This window comes from Leptonotus elevatus, chromosome 10, assembly GCF_054856555.1.
Source record: "Leptonotus elevatus isolate MCC_2025b chromosome 10, RoL_Lele_1.0, whole genome shotgun sequence".
Lineage (NCBI taxonomy): Eukaryota > Metazoa > Chordata > Actinopteri > Syngnathiformes > Syngnathidae > Leptonotus > Leptonotus elevatus.
In genome coordinates this window covers 7694139-7712719 of record NC_141248.1, presented here as the reverse complement: position 1 = coordinate 7712719, position 18581 = coordinate 7694139, and the positions used below count along the sequence as shown (strand labels likewise).

Here is an 18581-nt window from a genome sequence, read left to right as displayed (position 1 = left end):
GGTATGCTGTAGCTTGTCTGTACAAGATACAAGTCATCAAACATACAGAAGACAGATAGATATAACCGTTTTTAACACATCATAATAATAAACGTAAAATCTAAAATGAATAATTGTTATACAGTGACAATCAAAATTGAGCGTAATTATCTTAGCAAAGAAAAAATAATTCTATACAACCATTGTCTTAGATTTTATTAACAATAAGGCTGTGCAAGTTATTATATTGCGGATGAGGAGCAATGCGTATAACATATATACAGTGTGTATGCTATATATTTCATAATAATACTCAAACACACACACATAAAAAAAGTACATAAAAAGTACAAATAGTCAATGTTAAGAATGTTGATTCCTGTAATTTTGAACATCTGATAATAATAATAATAATAATAATAATAATAATAATAATAATAATAATAATAATAATAATAATAATAATAATAATAATAATAATAATAATAATAATAATAATAATAAAATTGAGAAGAAGAAGAATTCACACAGACTGTTTCTGTTACAAGTCTGAAATTTGTGAATGCTGTATTGGGAATTCTTGCTTGCCTTGTGAACTATTTTCAAGTTTGGCCTCAACAAAATGGTTCAATTTTTAATGACTGTTGCTAAGATGTTAACAGTGTGTAATTCAGCTGGCATATTGCAAGATAGCATCCGGATTACAGAAACGACCAAGTCAGATCGACAAAGGTTTCATTTTGTGCCTTGTGGACAGATACGATTGTGAACTGGAGTTGTTTCCCTGCCGTTTTGTGCTAATTCCAATGAGAATTGATACAGTGCTAATATGCTAACGAGAGCTATGTTTTATGCTAGGACAAAACTACGCGGTAGTTAGTCAAATTGTCTGTTTCGGAGAACGCTAGTCTCTTTGTAAAGTGGAATAGCCGCGTAACTTTAAAAAAATTTTAACAGTTAACTTTATTTGAACAAGAACCACTGTGTGTTATTGGTTTACGTCTACTTTTAGTTGGGCAAGAAGAGTTAGACAAGAAAGTTAAGAAACGACTATCAATTCCATGTAACATCTATGAACACGCCGAGGCTTTGGGAAAAACGCTTGCTGCTAATTTCTTGCTAAAAACGAACTAAATTAGAGCATGTTGACTTAAACAAAGTGTCTGTTATTGATTAAGAAATTAGCACAAAAAAAAAACTGAACATGTCAGTGGGGGACTTGATCAACTTTCTCTCGCTTCAAGCAAAATTAAAAGTACAAGTAACTTGTACGGGACACAAAAGTTGCCAAAAGGGACTCATTTTGTTTCCATTTTTGTTGTCTTTTGCACACCTCCCTTGACAAACATTCAAAGGTGGGGATTTAGCTGAGCGTCACAACCGTGTGTCATATTTCTCCACATTTCTCTCTTCTCCTGTTAACCTCTTCACTTAACAGTGTGGTTTAATTGCCACACTTAGCATCAAACTTTTCTTCTTTTTGTTCCCCTAATTTCCCTGAAAACTGTAAATGAACAAAGAGAAGAGAGGGGCGGCGCTGCTTTGACTATCAAATGGCGGCCACAGTGTGGACTTGTGCCTATCCAGACCGCGTTCGTATCAGACCGTATCTCTCGCCATCACTGCAGTGCTTTGCATCGCCATGTCACAAAAAATCATTCTTTGTAACCTACTTATAATATTTGTTTTATTCACTGTCACTGTGAGCATTTAGGCTGAGGCATGTATATATAATATTCCAAATGCCCTTGCATACTTCTCACAATAATCTGCACGTTTGTGTCCATCATTGAATTGATTGTTTATAAAGTTTGGATCTGATGTATCGTTTTGGTGTTCTCAGTATTCACAGTATTTTATTTTATTTTTATTCATAATACTTAAAGAACTCTAAAAGGTGAAACCTTAAAAAAAAAATGCATCAATATATTTGCATATCATTTAGACTCCTTCTAAGGTATTAATTCCACACATTAAGACTATAGTGGATTTTTGGGGGAGGTGGGTGTGTCTCTCTCTCTGAAAGTTGCCCCCAGTCCCTCCCACACACTTGTGGGCCCGAAACGTTACTGTTGGTCGAAGAACCTTTTTTTTTTCTTTTTTTCTTTTTTAGTCAAGGTCAGTCAAGTTGTGGCAGTCTCGACCTGGCAGGACTCACTTCATCCTAAACATTTGAAGCCTGCAGTTCGGCGGTTGCATCTCATAAGGTAGGTCAGCCAACTGACACACAACTCACTGTCAGCAGTGGCTGCTGATCAAAGTATTTGCATATCATATCAAATATGCATGTGTAGTTTAGTTAGTTGAAATTCTTGAATATCATCTCTTTTGATGGGCTCACAATGATTTATATTACATTGGCACATTTCTTGTTGACATATTTCTAGTGTCAATTTATCAGATATAACTGTCTCATGCTCTCACGAGTCATCAACTGAACATTATGTGCCAACGGCATTTAAAAAAAAAAAGTACGCTTCTACATGGAGTAATACATTCTTTATTGCTTAAATTCAGAGGCTGATATCACTTTATTTCAGACCGATACCAATACTCAACTCTTGAGTAGTCACCGATACCGTGAAAAAGTGCCGATACCACTAGTATTTTTGATTTTGATAAATAACATTTCCCCAAAAGACAAGAGATAATTTTTAAAGATAGAATTTTATATCCTAATTTTTTTTTTCTTCTTATAATTGAATGAAATTAGTGTCAATTTTATTTTCTTATCATTTCTAAGTTATGTTGATATTGATTCCTGGTATTGGTATATGCCCATCCCTAACAATGACTAATGTATTATAATGAAATCAAATTAAACCCTCAACAGACACTTCAAAATACTACAAAACAGAACATAGCTAATGTATGAGCTAACTTTGCATCTTGAACAATTACCATTATTTAACGATGATAATGTATGAGGATGATAGTGGCTGGTACTATTTCATTATACATTTGCTGTTAAAATGACTATAATGTAACTTTTGGGTGGGAAATTGCTGCCTCGGAATCAGGTGAGTCCATTTTAAGTTACAAAATATTTGTTTTGCCCATTAAAGGATTAAACTTGTCCATTGATCCATCCATTTTCTATGGCGCTTATTTTGTTCAGGGACTTTGGGTCAAAGACAGTCAATCACAGGGCACATATAAAGACAAACATTCACATCATCGCTGAGTGGAAACTGTGGCCTAAGTGAACATAATATATATAATTTCAAGTTCTGTAAATGGGATACGTGCCTGAAGCTTTCTGACAGCCGTATTCATTTTGTCAAGTAAACAAAAAATTGGAATCACCAATTAATCAGACGGTCACAATCAAAACATATCCATTTGCATTCGTGTTATTTTTGGGAACAATATGATTACAGTTGAGCTCCGTAATTTAGGGCTGGCCCACAAATCGCGAAAATCTGCGTATAATTGACGGCAATTGTTTTAAGTTATATACCATTATTTTACCGATCCGGCCCACTTGATAATATATTTTCCTCCATGCGGCCCTTGCGCTAATAATATGAGTTTGACACCCCTGAATTAAAGTAAGAAAGTGACTTGATGTTGGAAAAAAATGCTTGTAATGTTGTATTATATTCTGCTAAAATGAAAAGGCAATTTCATTTAGCAAGAAACTTCAAGTACCGGTAGACATCATTTAGTTGCTTTAGTGGAATAAAGATGACTTGACTTGACTTGACCTCAAACAATGAAGTGGCGGCCAAGATCTGGCTCCCGGGCCTTTAGTTTGACACCTGTGGTTTACAGGCTGAACCAACCACAGGACAAGCAGAGACGGACGACCACTTACTTTCACTTTCGCACCTTCTGTACGTACAGTGAGGCAGCATGGAGGATTCTTCAGAGCCATCTCACTGGGTGTCTTCATCACTGCTGGGCTCAGATCCTCTGGCGGCCTTCTCGTCTGAGTCCGGTCTGCTGCCTCCGGTGGAAGACGGAGACGCCTTCTTTTCAAGTCAGGACACGGACTACACCAACCTGTCGTCCTTTTTCTCCAGCCCGACTCAGAATCGAACGGCATCCACCTACAGGAACAGCTCGGGTCAGTGTCCAAACACCCTTTGAATCATTTCGCAGTATGATAAAAGGGTCATTTCAGAATTGGGATCAACATTTTTGAAAAACTGGCCCATTAGATACATTTTTTTTTAAAAAATATATTTTAATTGGGGGTGTCCAAATTAGTGCATTAATTTGGAGTTAATTTAAAGTTCCTTTAATGACACAATTTACTTACTTGGAAAGCCTGTAGGTCCACGTTAAAATTTAGCAGTAATAAATTTAATAACAATGCATATATTTGCGGAGACTGGGGTCAAGTTGTATTTTACAATTGTTTAAATGTGGAGAATTTCACGTTACTTCATGTTAAAGATTAGATAGCTCTATGAAAAGAAAGAGGTGCTGAGCTGTCTCGTCTTACAAATGCAATTATGCCCTCTAGTGGCAGAAAAATGACCTCAACACAAATCAATAATCACACTCGTTTTTCACAGTACAGTACATCATTTTTAGTTTTAATTCAATTGTATTATAGATTCAGAAATTACTGTATCAATGACTAAAAGATGCAGCCATATTTCTATTAGTTAAACATTTTTTCCAATTTTATGTTAACAAGAGTATGAAAATGTTGCATTGTATTGTACATTTAGAACAAGGTATAACATGTGTGATTAATTGGGAGTTAACTATTAAAGTCATGCAATTAATTACAATTAAAAAATGTAGTCGCCTGACACCCCACGTCTTACAAATGCAATTATGCCATCTAGTGGCAGAAAAATGACCTCAACACAAATCAATATTGCACTCGTTTTTCACAGTACAGTACATCATTTTTAGTTTTAATTCAATTTTATTATATATTATGAAATTACAGTATCAATGACTAAAAGATGCAGCCATATTTCTATTAGTTTAATTATTATTTTTTTTTTTATGTTAACAAGAGTATGAAAATGTTACATTTTATTGTATTTATAGATTCAGAAATTACTGTATCAATGACTAAAAGATGCAGCCATATTTCTATTAGTTAAACATTTTTTCCAATTTTATGTTAACAAGAGTATGAAAATGTTGCATTGTATTGTACATTTAGAACAAGGTATAACATGTGTGATTAATTGGGAGTTAACTATTAAAGTCATGCGATTAATTACAATAAAACATTTAATCGCCTGACACCCCACATCTTACAAATGCAATTATGCCATCTAGTGGCAGAAAAATGACCTCAACACAAATCAATATCACACTCGTTTTTCACAGTAAAGTACTTTTAAAAAAAGTTTTAATTCAATTGTATTATATATTATGAGTTAACTATTAAAGTCATGCGATTAATTAAGATTAAAAAATGTAATCGCCTGACAGCCCTAATTTTAATATAAGATACAGTTTAATATAGTCTCAGGACGGCTACTCTATAATTTACACACCAAGTTCAAGTTTCTGTATTTAGTGGAAGGTTGATTTAAAATTTCATATGAGACACAAAATGTCCTCCAATTTTGAAATGACCCAAAAGGCTTTACATGACCTGTTTATCTGTCCAAAAGCCCGCCAGGTGTTCTCCTCACCGAGTCTCCTCAGCAACCTCCAGTTGCTGGACGCTCCTGCCGGTCACTCCCTGGGCTCACCCTACAACCCTCCAGACAGCACCTGGAGCAGTAGCCCTCTGAGCAAAAGCACATTCCCCACCTCTTTGTACTCGGGGATCTCCTCCTCTCTCACCCCATGCAGGGATGTATACTCGTCTCCACTTCGGGAGAGCCCTCAGCCTCAGGAGGCCCTGAAGACTGAGCGTATGAGCCCACTAGGGGGGTCGACGTCCTGCAGCGGTTTTCTAAATCTGGCCCCTGCAGTCGGGAGCATGTACACGCAGATGTCCCACTCGCATACGCACGCGCTGAGCCCTTATAGTCCGTACATGACGGGCCCTCAAGAGTTCGCCGCAGCCAACTACTACACCAGCCCCGGTGCCTGGATCAGCCCCGCGTACTCCCCGAAACTTCGCAGCAAAATGAGAATATCCACACCAGGTGAGAACAAAATCAGTCACAATTCAACATGATTAGACTTAGACCAGTGGTTCTTAATCTTAACCTGGGTTCGATCAAATCAGGTCAAAACACACACCCGACTCAAATGATTCACGATGATATGCCCCGCGTGGCTGCAGGTGATCACGCTACTTGGCCTACCTGTGCTGCAGGGAATTCACGCGCATGGTGTTCCACAGGGTTCAATGCTGGGACCTCTACTGTTTTCATTGTATCTGCTGCCACTGGGTTTCATCTGTAGAAAACCGTGGCGGTTGCTTTAAGAGTTGAGTTGGAGTGATGGGAGTCAGCATCCAAACTGCATGATTTGCATGGCCAAGTTAAGCAATTCTAGTCCAGCACAACTAGCGAGCTCTTGAATCAAGCACTTCTAGAAATAGAAAAGGCACATATTGTACAGTACAGAGACCCTCCAAAACATTATACAGCATAAGAAAATCAATTTTGTAGTGTTATTATTGGCACAGTTGTTGTTTACATTGCAGTACCTGCACCTTTCAAAGGTTTCTAATCATTTGACTCACAGCTCTCGTAGATAAATGAGTTAACCAGAATATTGCAAACAACAACCACAATAACAAACTATCATTCAAATAAGAACTCTTTGATATTGTCATTCAAATATTTGTGCACAGCAGGCACAACCAAACTTGTTCAAATCGGGGCAGAAAAATCCAAACATGCTAAAGCTAATTCAACACCGTGTACACTCTAAAAAGAGAATTGTTGACCAGATTAATTGAATTGCTTCAAATGGTTACACACGGTTGAATTGAGTTAATCCAAAATTTATATATTAAGTTTAATTAACTCTATTAGTTAAACTTAATGACCTCATAATTCATTAAACGTAATATATTAACTTGGATTAACTTAATTCAATTGTGTGTTACCAATTGAAGCAATTTAATGAAGTTGGTCAACAATTTTCTTTTTAGTCTTAAATTGGTTCAACAATTCTCTTTTAAGTTAAGTGGAAAAAAACGAAATCTCATCTTAATGTAAATGGTGATAAAACAAATGGTTAATAGCATTTGTGTGTCATCCAATTTAAATAATTGAGTGATTATCTTGCAACATTTAACATTAATAAATAAATAAATAATGTAATATCGTACATTAAACTTGGTTCCATTCGTATTAAAAAAAAAAATATTCCAATATTCTACCTTTTACCCATAACCTTTTGATGCAGGACCTGTTTAACTTTATTATTAGCATATGTAGTGGTCCATTAAAAAAAAACATGTCAAGGGCTGCAAATAGCAAAGTTGAACTCTTTTTTTTTTTTTTTTTGCTAGTTCTAAAAATACCTACCAGTGATAGGACATTGTGATTTCCTAGGAATGTTGTAGAAGTGATCATTTGAAAATGTTAATATTTGCGGAGATTTATAGACATTCCTAATTATTGTGAGAAATCATGAGTTTGATGAGTGTCTTCACGTAAACAAATATCACATTCAGTGTTCCCTCACTTTTCGCGGATGATACGTTCCATGTCCACCCGCAATAGGTGAATTTCTGAATAGGTGAATTTGAGAGGTCAATTATCCCCCCCCCCCCCCTTCAATAACTGCTAATACTTAATGAGCGTCCTTGTTGAAGTTAATTGCCTTCAATTAACTAGTTTGTCTACTTTTTCTGCAATGCACTGAGGGGGGGGGGGGGGGGGGGGGACACACGCATTGGCCTTACTAAATGTGGTCTTTTCTGACTTTCTAAGAAGAATCAAAAATAATTTAACTCATCGTGGTACACCTTTCTTAATTTACCAAATATTCTATATTTTGTTTAAAAATTGATTGTGTTGAATGAAAGAAAGGATAAAAAAATAGCAGCATAAATGGACCCAAATAAAAATTCACGATAGAGTGAACCTTCAATAAGTGAACAATATGAGCAAATGTGTTATTTTCAGAAGTGTGTATCAAACTGGTAGGCCTTCACATGAATCTTTACCCAAGAAGTAGCTTTCACTTTGAAAAAAGTTGGTAACACCTGTTGTAGAACCTCATCCAGAATGTCACCTTAGCTTTACAAGAAAAAAACTTTCGAATGTGAATTTCACATTGGAATTTTTTGTTTGAACAGAGGCCCGAGAGTGCGTCAACTGCGGAGCAACAGCAACCCCCCTGTGGCGCCGTGACGGTACAGGCCACTACCTGTGTAACGCCTGCGGGCTTTACCATAAGATGAATGGGCAGAACAGACCTCTGATCCGACCCAAGAAAAGACTGGTATATATTTATTATATGCTAATAGGGGCACTTTTGTGGTGGTGGAACAAAATGAAAGGGATTTTCATGCTACAAAAAAAGAAAATGTTTTTGTTTTTCAGATAGTCAGCAAGCGGGCAGGCACACAGTGCGCCAACTGTCACACGAGCACGACGACACTGTGGAGACGCAATGCGAATGGCGAGCCTGTGTGTAACGCTTGTGGACTCTACTTTAAACTTCACAATGTGAGTTATTCGCATGATGATCGTGCGATGTTTTTTTCACCGATAGCGACTCGCAAATCAAAATTCTCCTCCCAGGTCAACCGACCCCTCACTATGAAAAAAGACGGCATTCAGACTCGCAACAGGAAAGTGTCCAACAAGAACAAGAAGAGTAAGAAGGCAGCCATGTTGGAGTCGTTCGGCGAGGTCGCTCAGTTGCATTCCGCAGAGGACAACGGCGGGCCCTTTGCCATCGGCCCCGCGACTCTCCTGACTTACGCGCCCCACCTCATTCCAGGCCCATCGTCTCTGCACGCCTCTGCTCCCTTAACGTACGCACACCACCGCAACATGGGCATGGTGCCCACTTTAGTGTGAATGAAGGCAAGGGCAACTCATGATGTAAATATAAGCAAATGTGATGGAACTGTCTTTTCTATTACTCACAGTGTGAACTTATTTGTATATGACGACACGGTCTGTTTGCAAAATTGACCATGACATGTAAACAACAGGCAGATGAATAAATGGTGTGAATTCGTGTGTTGTTGGACAATGAGCGTTTTGGGATCATTTTAATTCCTCAGTTCATTCATTTAGTTAATTCAACTATGCTCAGATTTTTGGTGTGTAGAATAGTTACATGGAATGGGGGTGCTGGGTTTTGACTGCTAAATGCTAGCATAGTGATTTATGCAAATGTGATCACCCACTCAGGTGAAAATCAAGCCAAGTGCACGACTTACAGTATGTTACAACCCTTAACAGGGAGGTGTTTTTTTCCAGTGGCAGTAAATAATAAAGTATAAATAATTTGTTATTGTACTAAAGTAGATTTTTCAAGGTTTTGTCTTTTTACCGATGACAATCTACTTTTAATCCTTTACATGTGAAAGAAAACTGCCAAAATTCAAAATAAATAAATTACTAAATAATATATAATATATAATATATACATAATAAAAATTAAAATAAAAACAAAAAAATATACATACATAAATAAATACATTTGTATTTATATTTTGGATTATATCTTTTTATTTCCGTTTTTATTTTCAATTTTAGTCATTTTTTTAGTCATTTATGTATTTTGGTCCATACTGCCAGGATAAAATGTTATTCAAATATGGGGGCGGTCCTAAGCGTGTCTTGGGTTGGACTCCGCCGTTGGAAGATGCCTTTCATTGGTCAATGAGCGGCCCCAGCATTGAACCCTGTGGAACACCATACGTTCCGTTATGCGCGTGAATTCCCTGCAGCGCAGGTAGGCCAAGTAGCGTGATCACCTGCAGTTTTTAAATTAAATGTCTAAATTAATAAATAAATTACTAAAATTTAATATATTTAATATAAAAAACATATAATCCAAAAATTAAATACAAATGTATTTATTTATGTATATATATTTATTATTATTTTTCGGCGCATGTTTATTTTCATTCATATTTATATTTTTGGATATAATTTTTGAATTATCCTTTTTTATATCTGTTTTTATTTTCACTTGTAGTCATTTATTTATTTATTTAGTCATTTATTTTGAATTTTGGCAGTTTTGGTCCTCCAAAGAAAACAAGTATGAGTACTTTCTAGTCCTTATTTGTCACATTAGCAACGCCATGTGAACACATGCTTTTGATAATGTGCCCAGTATGAGCGCTATGCAAGTTAAAGGATCTTTGTGCAGTTTGTCACTTTTTTTTTGCTCGCGACTGCCACCTCTGGCCCAAAGCGTGACTGCAGCATCTGTGTCACTCTCGTTCATGGTGCGCGTGCGAGTACGTGCACGATCTTAAAGCGACCTTCCACAGTTGACAAACGAAGACATGACTTCAAATGAGGTAAGAGAAACTCCGCCCCTCCCCTCCCCAAATAAACTGTGGAGTGTGAGGGTCCACACACTCTACTATAAAGTGAAGATTAAAGCTGATAGGTGCGGTCAGAGTAAAACAGTCAGGGCTCTTCGTAGTCATCTGGGCATTGGTGGAGCATGCATGATGTAGAAAAAGCTTTAATATGACCTTTTTAAATGGCACAATGCACCTTTAATAAAAGAGGGAAACTATTGCGCGTGCAGATTTTTCTATTCATATGAGGGACATTTAATACAGACTGCAGTCACCACAGTTTAGCAATTCTGATGAAGTTGGGACGTTGTGTTAAAAATAAATAAAAGCAAAATACAATGATTTGCAAGAATTAATAACATTTATTGTTTTAACAAATATTAAACAATCATTAAAGTTGAGGAATGCTCATCAAACACCTGTTTGCAACATCCCTCGGGTGTTCAGGCTGATTGGTAACAGGTGGGTGCCATGATTGGGTATAAAACGAGCTTCCCTGAATTGCTCAGTCGTTCACAAGCAAAAATGGGACGAGGTTCACCGCTTTATGAACAAGCGTGTGAGAAAATAGGCAAACAGTTTAAGGACAACGTTTCTCAATGTACAATTTCAAAGAATTTAAGGATTTTGTCATCTACGGTCCATAATATCATCAAAAGGGAATCTGGAGAAATCACTGCATGTAAGCGGCAAGGCCGGAAAGCAACAAACGCCGCTGGCTTTTCTGGGCCCGAGCTCATATAAGATGGACTGATGCAAAGTGGATAAGTGTTCGGTGGTCTGACGAGTCCATATTTCAAATAGTTTTCGGAAATTGTGGGCGTCGTGTTCTCAGCGCCAAAGAGGAAAAGAGCCACCCGGTCTGTTATGGACGCAGAGTTCAAAAGCAAGTGGCTGTGTTCGTGCCAATGGCATGGGTACCTTAAACATCTGTGAAGGCACCATTAATGCTGAAAGGTACATTAGAGATTTTGGAGAAAATTTGCTGCCATCCAAGCAACGTTTTTTTTATGGACGCCCCTGCTTATTTCAGCGAGATAATGCGTTACAAACAGTGTGTCTTCGTAGTAAAAGAGTGCGGGTGCTAGACTTGCCCGTCTGCATTCCAGCCCTGGACTGTGTTGCAGCCATAAAATTCTAAATGAACGATTATTCGCTAAAAACAGTAACGTTTGTCAGTTTGGAGATTAAATATCGTCTTTGTATTTAATCAAACATGAGTTGCAAATCATTATATTCGTTTTTTTTATTTCTGTTTAAAGCAACGTCCCAACATCATTGGGATTGGATTTGTATATTTCAAGGGGAGAAGCTGAGCTGGTTACACACTCATGAATGGGGGATGGCTGATTAGTTATCAGTGGGGCAGCAGACCTCCAAGCAGTCACCTGCAACTGGCACCACCACACTGACTTGCTGCAGTTGGCAACTGGAGTGGAAGACATTGTGTGCTTAGAAGAATTTAGTATGTTTATTACTGTGACTGTTCTTTGTCAAAATCATAAAAAATTACATTTTAGTCTTACATTTAAATAATTTGTTTTTGTCAAGTCGTGTCATCTTTATTTATATAGCGCTAAATTCAGTATATTTGACACCTACTGTGTTTTAAACTTGCAGACAATGCTGAAAATGCACAAGCATCAATCAATTTTTATTCAGTCACTGTTTTGGTCCATAATATGTCAGAAAATGGGCACCATTTTTGGACGAGATCACCATTATTTCTCTGTATTTGCTTTTTGTGATGTTGTTTCTAGTGTAAAATATGTTCGTTGGCTTAGTAAGGCTGAGAAACACTCGACATTGTCTTCAATGTCTTGATATGAACTCGTGGAACACAAGCGCCACGGACAGGAAATCAAAAGACACTGCAACTGTCACCACGCCCCGCCCCGCCGCCGCCCCAACTGACAGACATTACACAGGATGCGATGCCTTGATTCCTGCTGCTCAAAGATAACAGTGTGTGTCGTTCACGGTTATGTGTTTAACACTCAATGTATTACTTCGTATACTCTCAATCTTAACTAGATCCAATACAGAAAAAAGTGGAATATCTAGATAAGGTAATTTCCAGAGACTGCGTATGAACAAAACATTCCAAGAACATTTTTGGTGGGAAATTGCAAATACAACTACCGGTAGCCTATGGGATTTCCTGTCCGGCAAATTCACTTAAAGCCAAAGAGCAACGAACTGCCGCTCTGCTTTTCTCGCAACGCTTTTTTTCTATTTAGATTAATTTTGGTTTGTCGCAAAACTCGACGACTTCAACCATTTGAAGCTGACTTGAAGAGCATCCACTAACCGGAAGTACCACCCTTTATCATGACGCACTTCCGAGATGTTTCACCTAACTTTAAAAAAATTACATATAGTCTATGATTACATTCATGGAAGTGAAAATTTACAGTACTGCAAATAAACAATGACCAATACATATATATATATATTATTTTTTGTTTGATACAGCTTAAAAATCTGAAAGCAACTCAAATAATTTTAAGCAAATTGATTCACTGAAGCATTACAATGAGCTAAATTATATTACATGCACGACTTTCAATATTTTGGGGGAGTGTAAAGGGGTGGCACCCAAACACATTGTCGCCAACGCGAGGATGTTTGATTTTAAGGCATGATGAGATGTTTTTTTTTGCTAAAAGAAAGTACTACTTTTCTTTAATAAACTGTTTTATTGAAAATGTGAACATAAGCAATTACTATACATTTGCAATTACTATACAAGTAATATTGGCCATCCAATACATGTTTAATACAGTTGATCAAAAATATAGATCTCTGAGAAATGAGACGTGTAGTTTATAAGTGAACAGGTTACAAGGGGGACTTAAAGAACATGAATATATACAGTATAATGAAACCCTGGAACAATGTGAATTTTTTAACCATTTCTTTGTCGTCCAATTAAAATCATGCATCTCTTTCTTTCTTTTTTTATACAAAACTAAGAAAATTATTGGTTTATTATTAAATATGTTTATAATAGCAATGACTAAATTTGGAGGGAAATGCATTTCATTGGATAACAACAGAAACATCTTTCAGGCAACATTAACAAGGCACACTTCCCAAGAGCAGACACAAACAGAAAAGTTTCACGCATTTGTATTTTCTTCTCACAAAGAGATTTCATTGGCGCTTGAAGGCTCTTCTGCGTTTACTGGTTCCTTCTCTTCTGCGTCTGCCGAGTCATCAGGCTGCTTTTCTACTGTCTGTGTCGAGTTGGCATGCCGGTGTTCCGCTGTGTCTGCCGAGTCAGCCGGCTGCTGCTCTCGCGCCTGTGCCGAATCGCCAGGCTGCATCTCTTCCGATTGTGTCCAGTCGGCTTGCGACTTCTCTATCGTCCAGTCGCCAGGCTGCTCCTCTTCCGTTTGTGACGAGTCGCCAGGTTGCTCCTCTTCCGTTTGTGACGAGTCGCCAGGTTGCTCCTCTTCCGTTTGTGACGAGTCGCCAGGTTGCTCCTCTTCCGTTTGTGACGAGTCGCCAGGCTGCTCCTCTTCCGTTTGTGACGAGTCGCCAGGCTGCATTTCTTCCGATTGTGTCGAGTCGGCTTGCGACTTCTCTAACGTTTGTGTCGAGTCGCAAGGCTGCTCCTCTTCCGTTTGTGACGAGTCGCCAGGCTGCATTTCTTCCGATTGTGTCGAGTCGGCTTGCGACTTCTCTAACGTTTGTGTCGAGTCGCAAGGCTGCTCCTCTTCCGTTTGTGACGAGTCGCCAGGTTGCTCCTCTTCCGTTTGTGACGAGTCGCCAGGCTGCTCCTCTTCCGATCCCGTCGAGTCGCCAGGCTGCTCCTCTTCCGATCCTGTCGAGTCGCCAGGCTGCTTCTCTTCGTTGTGTGATGAGTCGTCCGCCTGCTTCTCTTCCGTGTGTGTCGCGTCGCCAGGCTGCTTCTCTTGTGTCTTTTGGTCTTCACTCTTGTACAGATCCAAGTCACCATTTCTCTTGGAAACCGGTGTCTGATGGATTTCCGGCTCACTGTCTGAGTCAATTAGAATGGGCTCTGTGCATATGTTCCTTGCGGTGGAGGAGACATTTCGGGCCATGTTCGGAACACCGGACTTGAGTCGGCCAGGCTTCCCCCCTGGAGTGCCTTCAATCTGGACGCTCTCAAAGTCAATGTCGTGTTTCACGTTCTTGAGAGCCTGCATGTCAAATCCAAGCAGCACAGACGTGTTTGCCGTCTCACATTGACTTTTGCATTGTTGTTGCAAAGCTGCAAAGTGCTTACAAATGTGAGCTTTCCATATCCAGAGACTCGCAGACAGTTTCTTCTCTTCAGCAGCGGTAAGATACGGTCGCTGATTGAAGTAGGACTGCAAGAATTTCTTACGAGCCTCAAATGTCTTGTGCTCATTGCTTTTGGGATCCATAGTGAGGTCTCCGGTACGGGTGCTCTTTATAGCAGTGGAAGAAAACAATGAATCTTCACTCAGTTTGATCTTCTTGGAGTAAGAGGCCACACGCATTGGCAGCTGTCTCTTGAGCAAGGACATCCCAGACGAGTTAAGTGTGACGACCGACTTGGACCCGAGACTTGCCTGCTTCCTTCCGACTGCTCTGCACTGGACAAGATGCAGCGTAATTGTGGATGCCACCATGTTGCTTGTGTACACTCCCAAGCAATGGATGCACTTGTATGTCATCTTCTTTTCAACTGGATGCATTGTTTGAAGTACCTGATGTCGCTGCCTCAGGTGAGAGGCCAAACCGTCTTTCACAGGGGTGCAACAAAGCGGACAAATTGTCTTGCTAGAATCAACCGCATCCCTCTGTGTCACAAACATACTTTCAAGGGCTTGACTCTGCGTGACAAACTTATCTTTACCCTCAGACTCTTTCATGTTAAAGGTGAGAACATGAAGCTGGACATTTTGCTTGATGGTGAGATCAAACGTTAGTGGCGTTGATCCAGGCGGTCCAACGAAAGCTGTAAGGTGGGCCTGGCGCTCATGATCAAGAAGTTTCTCAACACTGTGGAAAGCCGAGTGGCACTGTGGACAAGTGATCCCATGTATCAGAAGATGGTTAAGCAGCGTATCGCTGGGAAGGTAGCGGTTGCAAAGCAAACATTTGCTGGTGAAGTTGTGTATTTTCATGATGTACTTGGCCATTGCCCACACTATCCTCGCCTTGTGCGCACTTTCAAAATGAGCACTGTAGAGGGTCTCGGGAAAGAGCTCATTGCACACTGTGCATATCTTCCACTTCTGTGTCTGGGATGTGTTGACACCAGATGCATTACTGTCAGCCAAAGTGCTGGAGGGGGATTTAAGGCTGACTTGTTTGGATGCCAACAAAGGCTGAATTTTGAACACAGGGGCGCTTGTGGGATTTACGTAGCCAATGGCTGGTTGTGCTTTTGCATTAACTGCGAGTGAGGACCCCCCATTGAGAATCATAGAAGACTTCTGGGACATGTTTGGCAAATTGGAAGGGACAACATTAGCGTGACCAATCATAGTGGTGACCTGACCGCCTATGAGCTCATGGTATTCTATGACATGCTGCACCAGCGCCTCATACGTTTTGGTGGTAAACTTGCAGCGTTTACAGAGGATGTTGTCTCCGTTAAAAGATGCACCGTTTGGAAGTGATGATTTGGGAATCATGCGCAGATATGGTGCGACAACATGCTTAAAATGTTCCCGGTAGATGTGCCTTCTAACGGAATTGTAGAGACTGTCTCGGAAAGTGCATTTTTTGCAAAAGTACAAAGACCTCGCTGCACCAAGGCCAGGCTTGTTGGAGGCCAATTGTCTCTGTTTGGCTGCTTCCATCCTATACATCTGCTCGTCCAATTTGTCCTTGTGAAATACTCTGACATGAACAGCCAATGATCTCTTGTTTGCAATGAATGTGCAGTGAGAACAGTTAAGAAGAACATTATCCTGGATTAATCTCTTGTGCGCATGGCGGAAGTGATTCCTGTAACCCGCGTAGGTTGCAGAAGAAAACCGACATTCTCTGCAGCAGTAAGCCCTTGAGCGATAATTCTAGAAGAAGAAAAAGAGACATAAAATGATGTGATTATTTTAACAGAAGCATTATACAACTTTAGACAAAACAAGGTTTACCTGTATTTTGGAGAACGAAGGATGCCAAACACATATATCAGTGTGTGCGGTCTCATTGAAAATTTTCTCACCTGGACTAAAAGCCTTGAATTCCTGCATGGAAAATAAATCACAATAACAACAAAAAGGAAAACACAATAACAAACAAAAGGAAAATACAAAAACAAGTCCATAAAAAAACAACAATGAGCAAAATAAATCAAACTAAAGCACACTCACATTTACTACCTCCTTGCAGTACTCCAGTCCAATATCTCCAAGTGCTATTTTCACTTGCTTCCTGGCTTTCCTCAGCTTTGTCAAGTCGTTCACAGGGTTTTGATACATCTCTCCTGACAAACACATTTACAACAACCACGTCGAGTCATACAGTTCATTTCAGAGTGTTATCCTCTACCCAAACTTTAGTGTATAAAACATAATTAACCAACTTAGCTCTATGTGCGATATAAAAACTATCCTTGTGTTGTCCCCGAGGCCTGAATCTGTTTGGGCGGGCAAGCTTCGATGACGGAGTATCAGTGTGCTTGTACATGCGATATGCATGTAGTCATTTTATTGTCTATTTATGACCCGTCTTTGACCAAACCTACCGTATGTTACTGAGCACAAGGAGGTTCATTTTGTCAACTTTGTGCGCCACCATTAATGTGGTGGCTAACATTAGCTGTTGTGTTAGCTCCCTTCGATTCGGTTAGCCTTCTTAGCATTACAGCATCCCTTTTGACATGACCGTTATTGCTTTCGTCTACGTGGGTCCATTTTACTCACCGGGCGATAATCCAGGAGGGCCGATAACCTCCGTGGATAAGCGACAAAAGACAATTTTGCGGGCCCGCTAATACTTCCTCTGTTCAAAACGCCGGTGCTGATGCTCTGTTTCGCGGCTAGCTTACAAGCTAGCTAGCTAGCTTGCAGCTACCACAACCGCTTGGAATTCCGCAGCGAGCCGACGGAAGGGGGGATTGAGACGATGACAAAAAGGATGCAAGTATTGCAGACTTGTGGAAACCAACGTCCTCTACAATTATTCTGTCAGCACCACCCAGTGCTCAGTGTGATAACTGAAAGCCGCTAGCCTGCCTGTGGGAAGGTAACACGCCAAAGTAAGCCAACTCTAAATCCAAAATGGCGAGGCGGAAAAAAACGGAAGTCGTAAGAGGCAGTTGTGTCCAAAGCCAGAGTTGAATTTGAGGTCTATATTCTACATTATTTTATTTTCAGTTTTAAATGGCTATAGTTTATGATCCTGCAATACATACTGCAGAGAGCCAATAATGTACCAACATACACCATGTTCTGATTAACAGTCAATCAGCGGTCTCAAACTAGGTCAACACAACACTTGACATAAGTTGTATCTGATATAAAACGCACTTTTTTATGTTATTGTGCATTTATTAATCACAGTTAAAGATGCATTGTAGCGTTTAAAAAGGTAATATTAAAGCCTTTTCTACATCATGCATGCTCCACCAATGCCCAGAAGAGTACGAAGAGCCCTGACTGTTGTACTCTGACTGCTAGGGTTGCCACCTTGGATTTGGGGGGAAAAAGAGACACCTGACCAAGCTCGGGCACTTAACAGTCAAGCCTGAAATTGTTCATAGCCCTGGCAAATTAGGAATATGTGTACATTTTGGCATGACAAAATCCCAAAACACAAAGAGTGGTTAAGAAATGGTTCGTGGATGAAAATATTAACGTCCAGACTTGAATTCAGTTGAAAATCTGTGGAGGGAATTAAAGATCAGTGTGATGACAAGAAGAACTCATTGCTAAAAATGAATGGGCAAAAATAACAGCAGAGTCATGCAGGTCGATCCAAGTATCGATAGAATCAATTACTAACGTGAGTATCAGTATCGGATCGATACCAGAGTGCAAGTATCGACATTTTACATTTATTTATTTATTTTGGTTTCTAATGGGTCCCTCGCCCAATCCCTTTGTAACAGCACACGCGTATGTGCTGGCCTGCCAATGACAGCGGAGGGTGTCACTGGCCGTAACAAATAATTATTTTTTGCAGTGAATGACATGAAATGACAATTTGTCATATTATGCTGCATTTGGGTTTTTCCAACTACTAGTGGAGCTAGATATTAGTGTAG

The 18581-nt window shown here is 39.4% G+C and overlaps 2 protein-coding genes across 2 annotated transcripts; one reads left to right on the top strand and one right to left on the bottom strand.

Moving 5' to 3' along the window:
- The first annotated feature begins 2021 nt into the window (after positions 1–2021).
- On the top strand, positions 2022–9078 carry gata1a (GATA binding protein 1a). Its single transcript, XM_086088175.1, has 6 exons — positions 2022–2186; positions 3826–4048; positions 5571–6053; positions 8168–8313; positions 8415–8540; positions 8616–9078. The coding sequence occupies exons 2-6, from the start codon at positions 3835–3837 to the stop codon at positions 8895–8897; spliced, it is 1251 nt and encodes a 416-aa protein (XP_085944301.1). The 5' UTR covers positions 2022–2186; positions 3826–3834; the 3' UTR covers positions 8898–9078.
- Positions 9079–13045: 3967 nt separating this feature from the next.
- On the bottom strand, positions 13046–17232 carry adnpa (activity-dependent neuroprotector homeobox a). Its single transcript, XM_086086790.1, has 3 exons — positions 16687–17232; positions 16468–16560; positions 13046–16386 (listed from the first exon to the last, which is right to left on the bottom strand). Exons 1-3 carry the CDS (start codon positions 16810–16812, stop codon positions 13510–13512), a joined length of 3096 nt encoding a protein of 1031 aa, XP_085942916.1. The 5' UTR covers positions 16813–17232; the 3' UTR covers positions 13046–13509.
- Between the last annotated feature and the right edge of the window lie 1349 nt (positions 17233–18581).

What these genes read in the sequence shown, in the direction of transcription:
- gata1a (XM_086088175.1), top strand. Translation starts at nt 3,835, where the DNA reads ATGGAGGATTCTTCAGAGCCATCTCACTGGGTGTCTTCATCACTGCTG. An exon ending in TCCGACCCAAGAAAAGACTG is followed by an intron (nt 8,314 to 8,414) that starts GTATATATTTAT and finishes TTTGTTTTTCAG; the next exon opens with ATAGTCAGCAAGCGGGCAGG. An exon ending in TCTACTTTAAACTTCACAAT is followed by an intron (nt 8,541 to 8,615) that starts GTGAGTTATTCG and finishes TTCTCCTCCCAG; the next exon opens with GTCAACCGACCCCTCACTAT.
- adnpa (XM_086086790.1), bottom strand. Translation starts at nt 16,812, where the DNA reads ATGTGTTTGTCAGGAGAGATGTATCAAAACCCTGTGAACGACTTGACA. An exon ending in ACTGCAAGGAGGTAGTAAAT is followed by an intron (nt 16,561 to 16,686) that starts GTGAGTGTGCTT and finishes TTTTCCATGCAG; the next exon opens with GAATTCAAGGCTTTTAGTCC. An exon ending in CTTCGTTCTCCAAAATACAG is followed by an intron (nt 16,387 to 16,467) that starts GTAAACCTTGTT and finishes TTCTTCTTCTAG; the next exon opens with AATTATCGCTCAAGGGCTTA.